Source organism: Monomorium pharaonis, chromosome 10, assembly GCF_013373865.1.
Source record: "Monomorium pharaonis isolate MP-MQ-018 chromosome 10, ASM1337386v2, whole genome shotgun sequence".
Lineage (NCBI taxonomy): Eukaryota > Metazoa > Arthropoda > Insecta > Hymenoptera > Formicidae > Monomorium > Monomorium pharaonis.
This window is the reverse complement of record NC_050476.1, coordinates 14,825,221-14,842,264: the sequence shown is the minus strand read 5'-3', so window position 1 is coordinate 14,842,264 and position 17,044 is coordinate 14,825,221. Positions and strand designations below refer to the sequence as shown.

Sequence of the window (17,044 nt, the reverse complement as noted above, 5' to 3'; positions counted from 1 at the left end):
GGTCAAGTAGTCGCTGGAAGGTGGCCGGAGCAGCATGCAATCCGAACGGCATGACGGTGAATTGGAACTGTCCCCTGCCCAGGATGGCGAAGGCGGTCATTGGTCGGCTCATAGGTTGGAGTGCGACCTGCCAGTACCCGTTCTTCAGGTCGATGGTGGACAGGAACCGGGCCTCTCGGAGCTGGTCGAGTATGTGTTGAACCGGCGGAAGTGGATAGGCGTCTCTCTCGGTTACTTCGTTACCTTCCGGAAGTCTATACAGAAGCGGTATCTCCCATCCTTTTTCTTTGCCCGGACGACTCCGGAGTTCCACGGGCTACTGGTTGGTTCGATGTGCCCCTCCTTGAGCATCGCGTCGATCTCCTTGTCCACAATGCTCTGCATAACGGGATTGAAGGTTCGATATCTTTGCCGAATCGGCTCCTGTCCCTCGTGTAGCCGTATGTGGTGTTGGGTAAGCGGTGTGGTGCCGCGCAGTTGCTCGAATTTCGGTAGGTACTCCCCTAGGAGGGCTTTGAGCTCTTGCTGCTGTGCGGGAGTGCATGGGGCGAGTCCGGCGGTCGCCTCGCCGTCCGGTGATAATAGTGCGATCTCTGGTAGGTCCCATCGGAAGCCGGCCTTGCGGAGCAGATTTATCCCGGCTATGACGGCGGAGGTCAAGCCTGGCAGCACATGGAACGTGTGCCATCCACGGTAGTGGCCTATTCGGACCTGGGCGTGCAGCTCCTCCTTGATCGTGGTGGTTCGGCCATCGGCCAAGTGTACGGCGGCGGAGATCGATCGTACTCGGGCGTATGGTCGCACCTGCTCGGCGGTGTCTGGTGCCAGGTAGGATAGGACGGCCCCGCAGTCCAATAAGGCGGTGTACTGGCGGCCAGCGATCTCGATGCTTCCCTGTGGTCGTGGGTCGGTCGGTGTGTTGCGGGGGTTGATGCTCGGTAGTTGGCTCTTCAGGTGCTGGCGTCCGTGCTGGTAGACCGGGGGCCCCCCTCTGTTCCCTCGGCCTGCTTGTCGTTTCCCGGTGTGCCGTGGCAGTTGCGCGTCAGCACCCCTTCTTTGCCGCACTGAGAGCAAAACAGCTTCGGCGGTCGTTTGCAATATCGGCGGGTATGCCCGCGCTGGCCGCAGCCCCAGCAGCACTCGCGAGGGTCATAGGCGGGAGCGATGGCGGCGGCGGAGGCCTTCGCCTTGTCCTTGGATCTTTCCGGTACCTGGTAGCTTCGCTCGTACTGGCGGGCGCGCTCGTAGTCGTCGGCGAGTCGTAGCATCCCCGAGAGGTCGATAAAATCGGTCCTACGGATGTAGAGGTGATACTCCGGCCGTAGGTTGTGATATATCCGCTCGAGTCTGTCTTCCGGTGGCATGCGCCCGTATCTGCGCATGAGTGTCTGCAGCGCGGTCACGAATTCCCGTGCCGTCTCGTTGGTGCCTTGCGTGCGGCGGGCGATCTCGGCCTCGAGTTCGAATCTTGTCTTGGCGGGTGCGAAGTACTGCCGGAAGCTCCGTTCAAAGTCGTCCCATGCATGCCAGTCGTCTCGGTTGTTGCGGTACCACAGCAATGCCTGGTCTTTAAACAATAGTGGCAGGCACCGCTGTAGTTGCGCGTGTGTTAGCTCGTAGCTTAGGCGGAGGTCCTTTAAGCGTTCCAGGAAGGCGACCCCATCCTTGCCGTCAAATTGTATGCCCCACTTGCGGACGGTGTCGAGGAGGTCCGTTGTGTCCGACATTTTCTTTCGTCGCCGTGCGCGGGGAGTTTCCCCCAGGACGGTTTCGAGATCGTCTTCACTAGTGTCTTCGGCTGCGGTTTCGTCGTATTTCTCAATGTTAACTTTGATTGCGGCGGGTCTCATCGCGGCGGTTCGTATCCTCACTTATTCGAGTCCCTGTTCGGGCGCCATTTTGTAACCGTTGAATCCTGTGTGCCTATTGGCTACGGATAGCCGCGGGATTCAGGGTCCGGGCGGCGGGCTCGAATAAATGAGAAGACGGCGTATTCGGTATAATAATATGTTTATTTAATAATTCCTTATGCTACTATGTACAATGTCTTATGCTACTATTTACACGGGTGTGTTCTCGTCGTGCGAGGTATTCGTGTGCGTGGTGCTGGCGACAGTGTCGCGGCGGATGCCGGTGTATCTGCGTGCGGCGGGATGCCCTGATTGGCTGTGCGGTGTGCGGGCCGATCGGTCGGCGTGTAGTCGGTGATGGCGGCGGATCGCGGCGCTACGGTTGGTCGCGGCGGTGCGACGTGCGGCGCGGCGATATGGCCTTAAGGCCCGGTGCTAGCGGCGCGGCGGTGTACGGTGGCCAGCCTGGCTGGCGGCGCAGCGGCGTGTAAGGCGGTGCGGTTGGCGGCGCGGTTCGCTACCCGGTCTCAGCTGATCGGCGCATCAGCTGTTCGATCGCGCTGCCGTTGTCACCCCGCGTGGTGACAGTCGCGGCACCGGTTTCTCCTCAGTGCGGAGTCCCCGGGTCGGGACGACGGCGACCGCTCAGTGTGCGGCCGAGAGCTCGAGTACGGAGCGTGGCGGTGTGCGGCCCCTCAATACGCGGCCGGGAAGGCACTCACTGCGTGCCCGGGTAGGATCGCTAGGTTAGGTGACGGCGCTCAATATGCGCTCGAGGATGCCTGGCTCAGTTCGCCAGGAGGAACGGTCTGCTCACTTCGCAGGCCGGGGAAGCTCTGACTCCGGTCTCGGGTGGAGGGCTTATATACCCTCCACTCGGTGGTGAGGGAAGGCGAGAAGAGCGGAGGGAACCTGCGCGAGGTGGGGGTAACGGCCTTACCTCCGCTCTAGCGGTAGCGGAGGAACGACTCGTTACAAAGTTTCTTGAAAATGTTATCCTTATGATATCAGCTAAATGATATCAGCTTAATATCTCATAAAAGATATTACAATGCTGTCCGATTTTTGAGCCGTCCATGCGCGTCGTAGTTGATTCAGAAATCAGACAACACTATAACATCCTGAATGAGAAATCCATTTGATATTAAAAAAAAATTATCATAAAGATGTTTTCAAAAATAACGGTTTGTCTACAATTACTGCGCACAAAAAATGCACAAAATCTAAATTTATTATCTACTGAATACAAAAACAGAATAATAAGTGTACTATTCAATTTTTCTTAGAATATATGATCTATATAGTTAAAATTATCTAATTATCCATTTGAACGCTTCAAAGTATTAATGCTAAATAGATCGCAATTTCCATCAAATTATTATAGGTTGTGGAAAAAGATAAATTTAACAATAAAATTAATAAGTAAATAAATTAATGCTATTTATTTTTAATATGTTTTGCAAAATTTAATTGCTTTTATAAAAAATAATATAATTGCGTCAGTTTATAACATATATATATGTATATGTAGACAATAACAAGTACCCATATCGATGAGTCAAATTGGCATAGCAGATAAAGTACAAGGTTCGTAATCCTAAGGTCCCGTGTTCAAAACCAGAGGCAAGTAAGAATAAAATAAAATAATATAATTTAAATTTAATTAATTAATAAAAATTTGTCCTAAATTTAGTATGTACTGTTGATAAAAATAATTTAAAAGAAATAAAATTTTTATTTTAAATTTTTATTTTGTCAATCATCTATCGAGGTTCCATGAAGCTTCTACTAATGATCCATGAAACGTCCGTCAGTCATCCATCGAGGCTCCGTGAAGCCTCTATTAATGATCCACACAACGTCTAATAGATCTCTTTGACGACCTCTAATGAAGGTCTAATGGACGTCCACAATGCGGAACTGTGGATTTCTAATGGCTCTATGGCCGGTATTCATAGTCAAATCTTATTTCAAGATCGTCTCAAGCAATGTCTTAAGATGCTAATACGGCTCTGTGATTGGTTGATGGCATCTTAAAACAGTACTTAAGATGATCTTAAATATAAGACCCGACTATGAATACCGGCCTATATTGGACGTCTAATGGACGTCCGCTGGAAGTTTATACTTCCATGGCAGACGTCCATTAGACGTCTACTGGAGGTTTTATTTCTATGTGGGCGGCAGCGGATATGTATCGCGTCACGAAATGGCACTGCCAAAAGCTTTCTCGCGTAATTTAAATATAATATCAATATAATAGATCTGTATTGCGCAATACGAATATTATATAAAATATTATATAATATCAATATAACTTTAATATAAAATCCGTTATATAAGTGTTGTTATGTTACTATTATTTCAATATTGCGAATAAATAACAAAAAAATGTAAAAATTAATATAAAACCGTTATATTGTACTCGGATAACAATCTAGATTGCATTAACATGATTGTAAGGTAACATTTGTTATCTCACATGTTACTTCTGTGCAATGTCGCGTCTATATATATTCTGTGTTCGCTGGGATGTTATCTAACCGCTTATTTTGTTGAATTTGAAACCAAACATTCAAAACAAGTGAGTCCCAGATGCGCACAGTAATAAACGGACACAGCAAGCTGAGTGAAACGGACACAGTAACAAACAAACACAGACCAAACGGACACAGTAATAAACGGACACAGTGCGAAACGGACACAGTAACAAACGGACACAGTGCGAAACGGACACAGTAACAAACGGACACAGACCAAATGCACACAGAGCGAAACGGACACAGTGCGAAACAGACACAGACCAAATGCGCACAGAGCGAAACGGACACAGTGCGAAACGGACACAGACCAAATGCGCACACTGCACATGCGCACAGACCAAATGCGCACACTGCACATGCGCACAGACCAAATGCATACACGGAAAGTCGCAAACCCATGTGATGCAGTGAATGCTTTGCACGCACACACACACACACACACACACGGAGGGGTGCAAGGGGGGCCTTTGGCCCCCTTCCCGCACCCACCCCGTCCAAGTCGCTAACCTATGTGGACTTTACTCTGCTTGCAATGTACATGGATTGCATTTGGTCCGTGCGCACGTGCAGTGTGCGCATGTGCAGTGTACGCATTTGGTCCGTGTGCATTTGGTCCGTGCGCATTTGGTCTGTGTCCGTTTCGCACTGTGTCCGTTTCGCTCTGTGCGCATTTGGTCTGTGTTCGTTTGTTACTGTGTCCGTTTCGCACTGTGTCCGTTTTGCTCTGTGCGCATTTGGTCTGTGTCCGTTTGTTACGGTGTCCGTTTGTTACTGTGTCCGTTTATTACTGTGTCCGTTTGGTCTGTGTCCGTTTGTTACTGTGTCCGTTTCACTCAGCCTGCTGTGTCCGTTTATTTACTGTGCGCATCTGGGACGCTCCCTTCAAAACGATGCACTGGTGTCTGCATACATCCAATGCACTGAACTGGCACTGTCAAAATTAGAGCACTAAAAAAGTAGGTATTCTCACGTTCGCCATTTTTCTTCAAACTAGCAAGTAACTAGCATAATGTTTTACATATATAATACATCGCAATAACCTTTACAGTCTCAAGATCATAAATATCGTGTATTTGTTTCATTCTACTAGTTTACACCGAGCACTTGGTACGCGTATCAAATAATAAATAACTAGTGAATGTGTTTAATCATTGGCTGATCAGCTTAAATTCACTACTTGATACGCGTACCAAGTGCTCGGTGTAAACTACCCAGCTAACCATTTGCTACCAAATTGTCAGCAAACTGCTAAAAATTTCTTGCGGAATCAGGCTGCCAAAACCATGGCCTACTGTGTCCTCGAGTGCGCCCCAATTGCAAGCAAAAATTGTTATCAAATCCTGATATCAAATTGGGTGCAACACCAGAGCAGACCTGTCACTAGCAATACAATGACAAGTTCACGCAGCAAATTGAGAACAGATGTTGCAACGTAAACTCACAGATTTGCGCCAAATATGCAACAGATCTGTATTCATAAATGATGATAGATTGGCAACAGATTTGTCGAATCTTTTCATTTCTTCTTTCATCACAGTTATAATTTTATTTGAGAATCGATGTAAGCAATCTCCTGGGAAGATTTATTAATTCAGGAGTAGGAACAGATTAAATAATTTACCCAACCCTCTCCTTAGCATCCCAGCAAACACAGAATATAGACGCAACATTGCACAGAAGTAACATGTGAGATAACAAATGTTACCTTACAATCATGTTAATGCAATCTAGATTGTTATCCGAGTACAATATAACGGTTTTATATTAATTTTTACATTTTTTTGTTATTTATTCGCAATATTGAAATAATAGTAACATAACAACACTTATATAACGAATTTTATATTGAAGTTATATTGATATTATATAATATTTTATATAATATTCGTATTGTGCAATACAGATCTATTATATTGATATTATATTTAAATTACGCGAGAAAGCTTTTGGCAGTGCCATTTTGTGACGCAATCCGCTGCCGGTGTTCTGACAGAACGAGTCTGATGGTGCCGGTGTACTCGAGCGGTACTGACTTAATTGTTAAGTGTGATCGTGATTAATGCGACGGTGCGACGATTCTGAGTTTCAGCGCGATCCAGACCATCCACCAAGCCCAAGGAAGTCTTATCGCTGTGTCTTGCTGCATGAGACACAAGATCTATTTTATTCGAGGCAATCTTTTTTATTTTTCCATTAAATTTTATACTAAATTTACAATTTGGCAGTAGAAAATATTGTACAGCTATATTTTGTAATTATTTTCAATAATATGTAATTGATCATTCCAGATATTCAGTTTGCAAGATTGAGGTTAGTCTGCAAATTTATAGCAAATTTAATAAAACCATTAATCTCAATATAAGATTACAGTCATATAATTAAAATATAATCGTTGCATAACATTTATGTTTTATCTCAGTTACATGTTATATTTATATAATATAACTATAACATTGTATGAGTGGGAAATTACAATTAACATAGACGTTACATGTAACGCACATATTATATTGCGTGTTACTTCCCGTTTTATTGTGCCAACATTGATGTTATGTAACTGTGTTTGCTGAGATCTAATATTTCCTATAGGGGGGCCTCAATTGACCTATCTATTTTCTCCCTTTATATCGCAGGTATATTACCTATTCTAGGTGCAATTAATTTCATTAAATTTCTTTGTAGTTAAATCTCATTCCAAAAAAATAAAAATACTACCAGTTCTGTATCATAAAAGTATAATGTAGCGGTCCTCCGCCACATCGGACTCTTCCGCAGGCGCAGCGAAGGAAGATAATTTTTGCTTACCTTCGCGCTGCGAGTGGTCTTTATGTAGCGAGTTGACTGCATTTTACTCCCGAGAAAATAAGCCGCCTATCGACGGTGCCGCACTTTTTATTGCCAATTTGACATTTCGACAGATCTGCTGCATTTCTGGTATCAATCTGTCGCGTACTTTGACACACAAATGTTGTTGCATTTCTACAGGCAATTTGCTGACATTGTTTGCACTTTGGTGTTTGTCGTCAATCTGTTATCAATACTTTCAATAAATCTGCCCGCAGTTCACTATTATTTTGTCATTGTATTCTGATGACAGACGTTGCTAAATATTTGCTGAATATCTGCTAATAGTGTTTGCAATGACAAGATATGTTTCTCATTTGTCGCCTTTTTGGCAACAGAATCTGTTGCCAACATTTGTCACAGCAGAAATGATTATAGGGGTAGTAGATTGTCACATAAAGTTTGGTGCTTCCAAAGACTATGCTCTAGTACTAGTTATTGCAAATGTTTGATATCTACTGTCTTTATGCATTGTTCTTTTTATAGGTATTATGTTTTAATATTTTATCATAATGTATATGGATATGCACATGAGTTTTGTCATTGCGCATTTCTAGGAACCAATTGATATATATATTTACAGGAATCTACAACCGTGTGATTATAATCATTCTTCTCTACTTATTTATTTATAATTTAATATTTATAGTCCTATAAGGCAACTGTGATAATACCCTCTATATTGCGCTGCGCAAATTGATATATAGGTAAACGGGTTCATAGTTTTTATATGCCTAATTACCTAAGCGTCTCTTATTTATTACTATCAAATATTATCTAGTTTAGTAAGCTTATTTACTGTTTTTTAACCGAGTTTCGACCTGTTGGTAATCTCGGTTTTTGAGAAAACGTCAGGATGTCTAAAAACGGAAGCTGTGATTTTAATAAGCCTATATCATCTGCTCATATTGCTGCGTTGGAAAATCAGAACGCACCTCCCAATAAGAAACACAGACATGTCTCCCCGAGATCTGACATCTCGCCTAAAGATGTGAGCATGCATGACAAGTCGTTACCTTTGGAATATACTCATCCAACACACTTCACACCTGAAGCAGTTAAAGAGGTTATTATAGGAAATACGGCCAGTGAACCATCAGTGAATACTGATATACGGATAAAGCATCGGAAAGACTGAACTTTTTGAAATCTCAGCGTAGCAACCGGCGGTATTCAAAATCAAACACAGGACCCTTTATCATCTTTGTAGAATCCTTGCCGGGCAGACCAGGATTGAATGTTGGCAACTTACATCCTACAAGTATAGGCCAAATCCTTTACAGAAAAAAAAAGGAATCAAACAATAATCATATATATGATAATATTCTGAATATCAGAAGAAAAGGGAAAAATTTAAACAGCATCAATTTTGGGTCTCTGGAAGAGGCAAACAAGTTTTTAGATACGGAGGATCTCCTCCCTAATGATTGGATAGCCTACATACCGAGCTTTAAGGTGCTGCGCACAGGAGTAATTAGGGATATTTCTCCAGATATTTTAGAAGAGGAATTCTTGGAGGGCTTGGAGTGGCCGAATATTTATCAGTATAAATTGAATATAACTAAATTTAAGTAGAGCGTCTGAAATTTGTAGACCGGAAAAATAACAACGTACTAAAACCATCATCAATGAAAATTATATTTGAATTTAATCTACTTCCAGAATACATTTTCTTATATAAAGTTAAACATAAGGTACTACCTTATATCAATAAGGTAAAGAAATGTACCAACTGTTGTAGATGGGGGCATTCAAGCAAGCTTTGTAGGGGATCGCCCAGATGCGAGAAATGCGGTGGACCCCATGAGTTACGCGACTGTAAAGATGAGTTACTGAGATGCTCCAATTGTGGAGGCGATCATGGTGCCCTGGACACAAGATGTCCATCCTTCCTCCACTTTAAACTAATTAACCATGTCATGACCTATACAAATTGTTCTCAATTTTCAGCGAAACGTCTAATAAAAAGTAAGGAAATTACTTCTACCGTTCAAGTCACACACATTTTTAAGACTTCAGCCTACATGGGCTAGTTTATTCAGAACAACCGTGATGAACAATCAAATTACTCTAACAATCTGGTCAATTTGAACAGGACGTTTTCTACAAAATCTAAAAGGGATAGAAGACCATTCCCAAACCAAGAAACAATGAGCAGAGATGAAATTATATATCCACCTACAACAACAAGGAACTGTTTGTCTCAGCAAAACTAAGATAACCTCAACCTTTTTTTGGTAAAACAAGCGACTTCGAGTGAAAAACCAGCTTCATTAACCGAAATTGAATATATTAGTCACCGCAGGGGATCTCAAAACTCTCGAGCATCCTCGATACGTTCCAGGGAACGTGGCTCAAGAAGACAATCACTGGAGTCGTGTGTGATTCCAAACTTTAGCAGTATTTACCGCAACGAAAAGAATTTGAATACGGGTGCTATTCTGAAGGATATCACTAATCTTTTAATCTCAAAAAAACCTCTGGAAAATAAATGGAGGGAATTTGTTTTTGCTGCTGCCTCAATTTTAGGAAATGAAGATCCCCAATAACACTAAGTTCTGTTGTATATAAGAGGGCAGAGTTTCACACATCGTCTGTTAGAAATGGATCTAAAAGTTCTTCAATGGAATTCTAGAGGCATCATCGGAAAAAAGCAGGAACTATCTAACCTGATCATGGATTACGATCTAATATGCCTACAGGAAACTTGGCTCTCTCCGAGGAATAAAATATCCTTTAATAACTATAACCTTTTTAGGAAGGACAGAATTGCGGACGCGATTGGCAGTGGTACGGCTATCCTGGCCAAAAGCAATCTGGATGCCAAATCTTTAAATATTGGTTTGCCCCCTGATATTGAGTACACAGCAGTATCCATTATGGACAAGAAAAAGTCTAAAAAGAGTATGTTGTTTGTATCCTTATACAGACCTCCTTCTAATCTTGTAAACAGGAAGTCATGGAACAAGATTTTTTCGGTTCTGTCGGGTTTGTTGTCAGAATTCAACGTCTGCATATGTGGAGATTTTAATGCTCAAAACATAGCTTGGGGATCCTCCGTTACAAACTCGGCGGGTAAGGCTTTGGGCGAGAGCGTGGCTGGATCCCCATTCATGATCTTGAATGACGGATCGTGCACTAGGATTTCGGCCAACTCGAACTATGCAAGTGTACCAGATTTGACTCTGGTATCTGGACAATTTCTATCTGCTTCATCTTGGTCGGTCGGCCCATACCCGACGGGCAGCGACCACATTCCGATTTCGTTTTTGATTGGGAATTCTTCTTCTCAAATTAAAAAGTTTAAGTCCGACCCTTCTCCAGGAATATTCTCAAGAAGGAAATTGGATATTTCTCATATGGACAAGGATAGATTTTTAGAGGCCACATCAGAGGCTGCATCTTCCCCGGTGAACACCGAAAAAAAGGGAGCTGATCTCTACTCAGAATGGGAGGAAATGATAATCGGAAGTGCAATCCGTTCTGGAGCTATCCTGTTGGATGGTAATGGTATGAAGAAAGGATTCGACCTTCGAAAATGTCAGTACAGATATACACCAGCAATTAGAAGGGAAGGCAGAACCCAGGATAAGCCTTGGTGGGACGAGGAATGCAAACGAGCGGTGGAGAAAAGGAGAGTTGCCTATGAGAACCTTAGGAAATGCCACTCCCGGTATAATTTGCAAACATATAGGAAAGTCTCAGAGGACACCAGGAAGTTGATCAATAAAAGGAAAAACCAAAACTTTAGGAAATTAGTAAACGACTTGAACTCCAGCTTCGGCACCAGAAATTTTTGGCAAGTCATTAGTTCGTTCAGAAAAAGTTCATTTCTGAACTCCGTTGGTTCTCCTGTGAAACATGTCACACCGGAGATATACGGAACCATTAATAACATAGCTCCTGACTGGGTGAGCCAACCTTTTGATGATCTAATAACTCCTGTCCCCCCTATAGACTTTGAGATACAGTTCAATATGTACGAACTTTTATCAATCATTAACAATTTAAAATCTGAAAGTTCTCCAGGGCCGGATTGTATAAGCAACGCTCTCCTCAAACTATTGCCTATCAAGCCAATTGAGTTGCTTTTGTTTATATTTAACAAGATAATTGTGGATGAATCCTTTCCAACGAATTGGCGAAAGGTGGACGTGGTCCTGATTCCTAAGCAAAATAAGGGTGGCTTCAGACCCATCTCTCTAGCACCCAACATCTTAAAAGTATTTGAAAAGTTGATTTTAAACAGATTCGATAGATACGTTGAAAAAGAGAAACTGTTGCCTAAAATACAGTTCGGCTTCAGGAGGGGCAAATCTTGTGAGGATTGCTTGGCATTGCTGAACCTGGAAGTCTGTAGAGCTTTTTCTAGAGGGCAAATGTCGGGGGCCCTCTTTTTGGATATAAGATCTGCATACGACAACGTGAACCCGTATATTTTGTTTTCTATGATTAATAATCTCAATATTCCAAGGCCTTATAAGGCTTTCTTCAGGAACTTCCTGGGACCAAGAAGTGCGAGCTTCTTTGAATCTGGTACTTGGATTGACAACAGATGGATCCAGAGGGGCCTTCCCCAGGGTTCATCCTTAAGCCCCATTCTGTTCAATGTCTACGTAAGGGACATCCTCTGGCACATACCATATAACTGCCAGACTATTCAATTCGCGGATGACGTGGCAATAGTTTGCTCTGGTGATGACCTGGATGCTATCAAGAGCTCACTCTCTACCTCTTTTACAAACATCGAAGATTGGCTAAAGTCACTTGACTTAGAACTATCGATCTCCAAAACACAATGTATAATCTTCAACAGGAAAAAACCTTCTGTGAATACTGGTCATCTAACACTGGATTTAAGATCAATTGAGATGAGTAAGGAGATAAGGTACTTGGGTATGATTCTGGATTCTGGTCTAAGATGGAGAAATCACATCGAATATTTAAAAACCAAATCAATGAAATACATTAATATACTAAAATGGGTAGCCGGACCATCTTGGGGCATATGCCCGTCTTTCTGTTTAAAGTTTGTGAACGCAACTTTGGGAGCTCAGATAGAATGGGAAAGCATGTGGTACATAAGTGCTGCTTGCTCATATGTAAAAATTTTGGAAAGAATCTTATGCCAGGCATATAAAGTAGCAATTGGTTTACCTAAGTCCACACCAAATAGAGTTTGTTGGAAATATAGCCAGCAAAAAAGTCTTACGGGTCGCATAAGTATCAAAATGGATAGATATGTTTGCAAACTAATACAACTCAAGAATAAGATCATCATAAATAAAATCAAAAATTTTTACATATCATCACAAATAAAACATTTGGCAGATAGGAATGTCCCTTTTTTAGTGAAAAGATGGCCACATATTAGTCCATACGAAAGGTACCTTCATACATGGGAAGTCCATCCAGTGTACCATTACCCACGTCCATTCGTCCAGGAGGAGGTGGATGTCGATTTCAGATCGGGCAGACTGGCCTTGATGTGTGACAACCCCGATAACGCTTTCAAAAATCTAATAGCATTCAATTGTACCAAAGAAGAAGAGGTCGTGTTATATACAGATGGATCCAGAACGGAATTGGAGAACAATATCCATTTGGTTGGCTGTGCCGTGTTTATTCCCCATATTGATTCATGCTATAAATATAAACTTAATCGTTTCACCAGCTCCTTTACAGCAGAGTTAGTGGCAATCTATAAAGCCATAGTGATATCACAAACTCAAGGATGGAAATACATTAATATCTGTACAAATTCTAAAAGCAACTTAGATATTATTAATTCTGTCTCAGACATATATAAAAACACGATTGTAAAACTTAATCACTGGATGGAAGACATTAGGAATTTAATTAATAATATACATAAACAGGGGGGCAGGGTGCGTTTCTCATGGTGCCCAGCTCACAAAAATATTGCAGGTAATGAGAAAGCTGATTCGGCAGCCAAGGATGGCGCGCTGATGAGAAGCTCTCAGGAAACTCATTGAGGATAGGGTTGCTTTTTTGGATATTTTAAGGTTTCTGAGAATAGATTATAACAAGATTGAAGAGGATTTTTTCAGTACGATTAACATAGGAACAAGAATTTATTATATGGAGAATTTTGTTGATTTGAATATTGTAAGGACATCAAATTACGGTCTGAATCGCGCTCAACAAAACGTTTTACCTAGAATGATCGCGGGTTATCCATACACTGGGAGAACAAAGTTTAAGTTCGGTCTAATTGAATCTCCGGCGTGTGAATGTGGTAGCCCTTTCCAAGATATCCAAGACAAATACACTGTAATAAACTTTTTAACTATAAACATTACGCTCCTTTCACAATAGAATCCCTGTTCCTTAAATTGGACAAAAAGTTAGCTAGAGCCATCATCAAATTCGTAGAAGAATGCAATTTACATATTTAAACAGTAATTTATAGCTATGTACTAATAAATAAGAGATTTGTTGAGTTTTTCGCCAGGGTGTCTGCTTTGTAGGTTCGCATGGATTCCCCGAAACGCCTGGGGACTAGAAATTATCCAAGAGAAACAAAGAAGACCTGTTAAGGGCACAGTTAACCCCCACAACTGCTGCTCATAAAATTTTGAAATCGTGGTACTTTGTCTCGACGGAGACAGAAATCCATCGGGTTAAAGAAGAAGAAGAAGAAGAAGAAGAAGAAGCAAGTTGCGAGTTGCGAGTTCCGTGAGTTTGTAGCAGGTAACCTAAAAAGTACGACATAAATAATTTGATTATTACAATTAAAAATAATCTGTTTTTAATGTATGATAAGATTATTAACTTTAAAATAGTAATTATATGTAACACAATCATGTATTTTTAAAGTATTGTCTAAGTAATATCAGAGATTATTTTATTTACAAATATTTATTTTGTCTATCAAGTTTCTATCATAACGGTATTATTTCAAAACCTAATATAATATTTTAATTAAACATTGATTCTCAATAAATGTTATTATTTATTATTAATTAACATATATATTAGAAAAGTCATCTTTTATTAAACGGATGGTGTTAAAACTTTGAAACAAATGAGATAAATTATGTAAAATTACTAAATAAATCATTATTAATAATATTTTTTAGATTACAAGTAAAATAAAAATTTAAGTATAAATATTTTTCTTTCTTGTAACAACTGTTAATGATAAGTTACATGGTGTTATCATTATTTTAAAAAATCATATATCTTTATGTATAAATATTATGCATCAATATTTCACTGTGAAACTAATAATAATGTTTACAATAAATTTTTTTAATTTGTAATACAAGTGCATAGTAAATTGAGATATACTGTAAACACAATAAAAAAAATTTTGTTTGTGCACTTTACTTAACGCTATATACAAATCTATTAACATTTATGAACAAAATGTTGGATTATTTTTTTCATACCTTATATTGTATTATTATTAAATATTTTCAGACAAGACATGGATATACAAGGAATGTGGGACTTATTTTGTGATCACCCATCAGATGACGATGATGATAATTTTCCGCATCAACGAGAATTTCACTTCAAGGTTCCAGATTTTTTTGAAAATATTGTATCGGCATATTCTTTAACAGGTAAAGATTTTGTTATAATACAATTTATTGTTTTAATTTTGTACAGGTATTTTTGTATTATATTAAATGTAATAAACTTCATTATTGTTTAAATAGATTTCAAATCACATTTTCGACTAAAAAAAGCTACATATGAAAGATTGGTACAAAGTCTTGGAGGACTTCACCAGAGTGCTGAGAAAATGTCTCCCGATAAACAAATAGTTATTACCTTATGGATCCTTGGAAACCAAGAAGTTTACAGGTTAGTATGTTTTTTACATGTTAATATGTTAATATGTTTTAAATTAAAAACTTATCTAAGTGCATTTGAATATATCACTCTTATGTTTAAAGGCAACAAAATTTTACTTTTAATAAAAATTCTGATTTTAAATAATTATGTACTGTAATATAATATGATGTAAATCGTAATATATGTACAATTTTTGTTACAGATCGGTAGCAGATAGATTTGGTGTATGTAAGGACACCGTTTGGAATTCTGTATTTGAAGTTGCTATGCTACTAGTTGAAGATGTTCATACATATATTAAATGGCCTGAACCTTATAAAATGGTTAACCTTGAAAGAGAATTTCGTGCATTAAGTGATTTTCCTGGAGTGATTGGAGCAATTGATGACTCCCATATAGCTATAAGTGCACCTATAGAAAATTCGGACAATTATATTAACCGTAAAGATTACCATTCATTAGTATTACAAGGAATTTGCGATTATAAGTTAAGATTTATAGATGTTTTTACGGGAATATGCGGTAGTGTACATGACGCAAGAGTTTGGCGTTTAAGCGATATTAAGGAATTGATAACACAAGATGAAAATAGATACTTTCAAAATCAATATCATCTTTTAGCTGATTCAGCATATCCTTTGTCAAAATATATGTTAACTCCTTATCGAGATAACGGTCATTTAAACCGTTTACAAAGAAACTTTAACACAAAATTGTCAAAAACACGTGTAGTTATTGAACGTGCATTTGGAATGTTAAAAGGAAGATTTAGAAAATTACGATATGTTTATATGTACAATACGGAAATGATACCCTTAATTATAATTGCGTGTTGTATCTTACATAACATATGTATAGAAAATGAAGATGAACCTATGGAATGTGATCCAATAGAAATGGAAATTAATAACGACAATCCATTTATAAATGGAGCAGAAAAAAAGAGATTTTATTTCTCAGTTATTGTAAATTTTTGTAATAAAATATGTAATTGTATATAATTTTTAATTACGTGTATATCTTAGATTTCTCAAATTTTTTAGTATATTTTTATTTTTGGGAAGTATAATCTCTTTTAAAATAACATTTATAACATTAATAAAACATTTATTAAGAATCAATGTCTAATTAAAATTTTATATTAGGTTTTGAAATAATATCGTTATAATAGAAACTTGATAGACAAATTAATAAATAAAATTTTTGTAAATAAAATAATCTCTTTAATATTACTTTAGACAATACTTTAAAAATACATGATTGTGTTATATAATTACTATTTTAATGAAGTTAATAATCTTACCATACATTAAAAACAGATTATTTTTAATTGTAATAATCAAATTATTTATGTCGTACTTTTTAGGTTACCTGCTACAAACTCACGGAACTCGCAACTCGCAACTTGCTCGTGATGATTTGGCAAATTCAGTGTTGCACATTTCAGAGTTTTGCCACATAGATGTGGCAGGAGAAGGGGTAGCGCACATCAGCGAAACGCTAGAGCGACGTTGCGAGTCGGTTTTAGCCGGTGAGCGCCCTCAGGACATTAACGACGTGGATATGAACTACAACCAGTATCCGAAGGGTAACTCATACGCACAATTTTTAGGTTGCGTTCCGTGCTATGTACACAAAGCGACAGCTATATGAGAGTGAGCGAGAAGGTAATAAGAGTGAGCGAAACGACAATAAGAGAGCTTGAAGCGCGAACGAGACGGTAATAAGAACGAGCGAGATAAAAATACAAGACGAAAAGTGGGGGAAAGTCTCGAGCCTCGAGTCGCTCGAGCTTCGAGCCTTCTTCTCGTGCTGTGTTATTCTTATCTCGCTCGTTTCTATTACTGTTTCGCTCGCTCTTTAGACTCTGTTGTCGTCTCGCTCGCTTTCATTACTTTCTCGCCCATTCTCATGTAATTATCGCGTTACGGGTTACTCTCCGCTTACTCTTATAACCATATTTACAGACCGATTATAAAT

General features: G+C 39.7%; 1 protein-coding gene across 2 annotated transcripts in view; it reads left to right on the top strand.

Moving 5' to 3' along the window:
- The window catches only part of LOC118647549 (putative nuclease HARBI1), a 47,275-nt gene extending 31,205 nt beyond the window's left edge, over positions 1-16,070 (top strand). For both annotated transcript variants that reach the window (XM_036292618.1, XM_036292617.1), the window contains 4 exons: positions 13,729-13,963; positions 14,684-14,829; positions 14,926-15,073; positions 15,267-16,070. In XM_036292618.1, the coding sequence (XP_036148511.1) occupies positions 14,691-14,829; positions 14,926-15,073; positions 15,267-16,065 (1,086 nt within the window). In that variant the 5' untranslated portion in view covers positions 13,729-13,963; positions 14,684-14,690 and the 3' untranslated portion in view covers positions 16,066-16,070. The remainder of the gene's footprint in view (positions 1-13,728; positions 13,964-14,683; positions 14,830-14,925; positions 15,074-15,266) is intronic.
- The last annotated feature ends 974 nt before the right edge of the window (positions 16,071-17,044 follow it).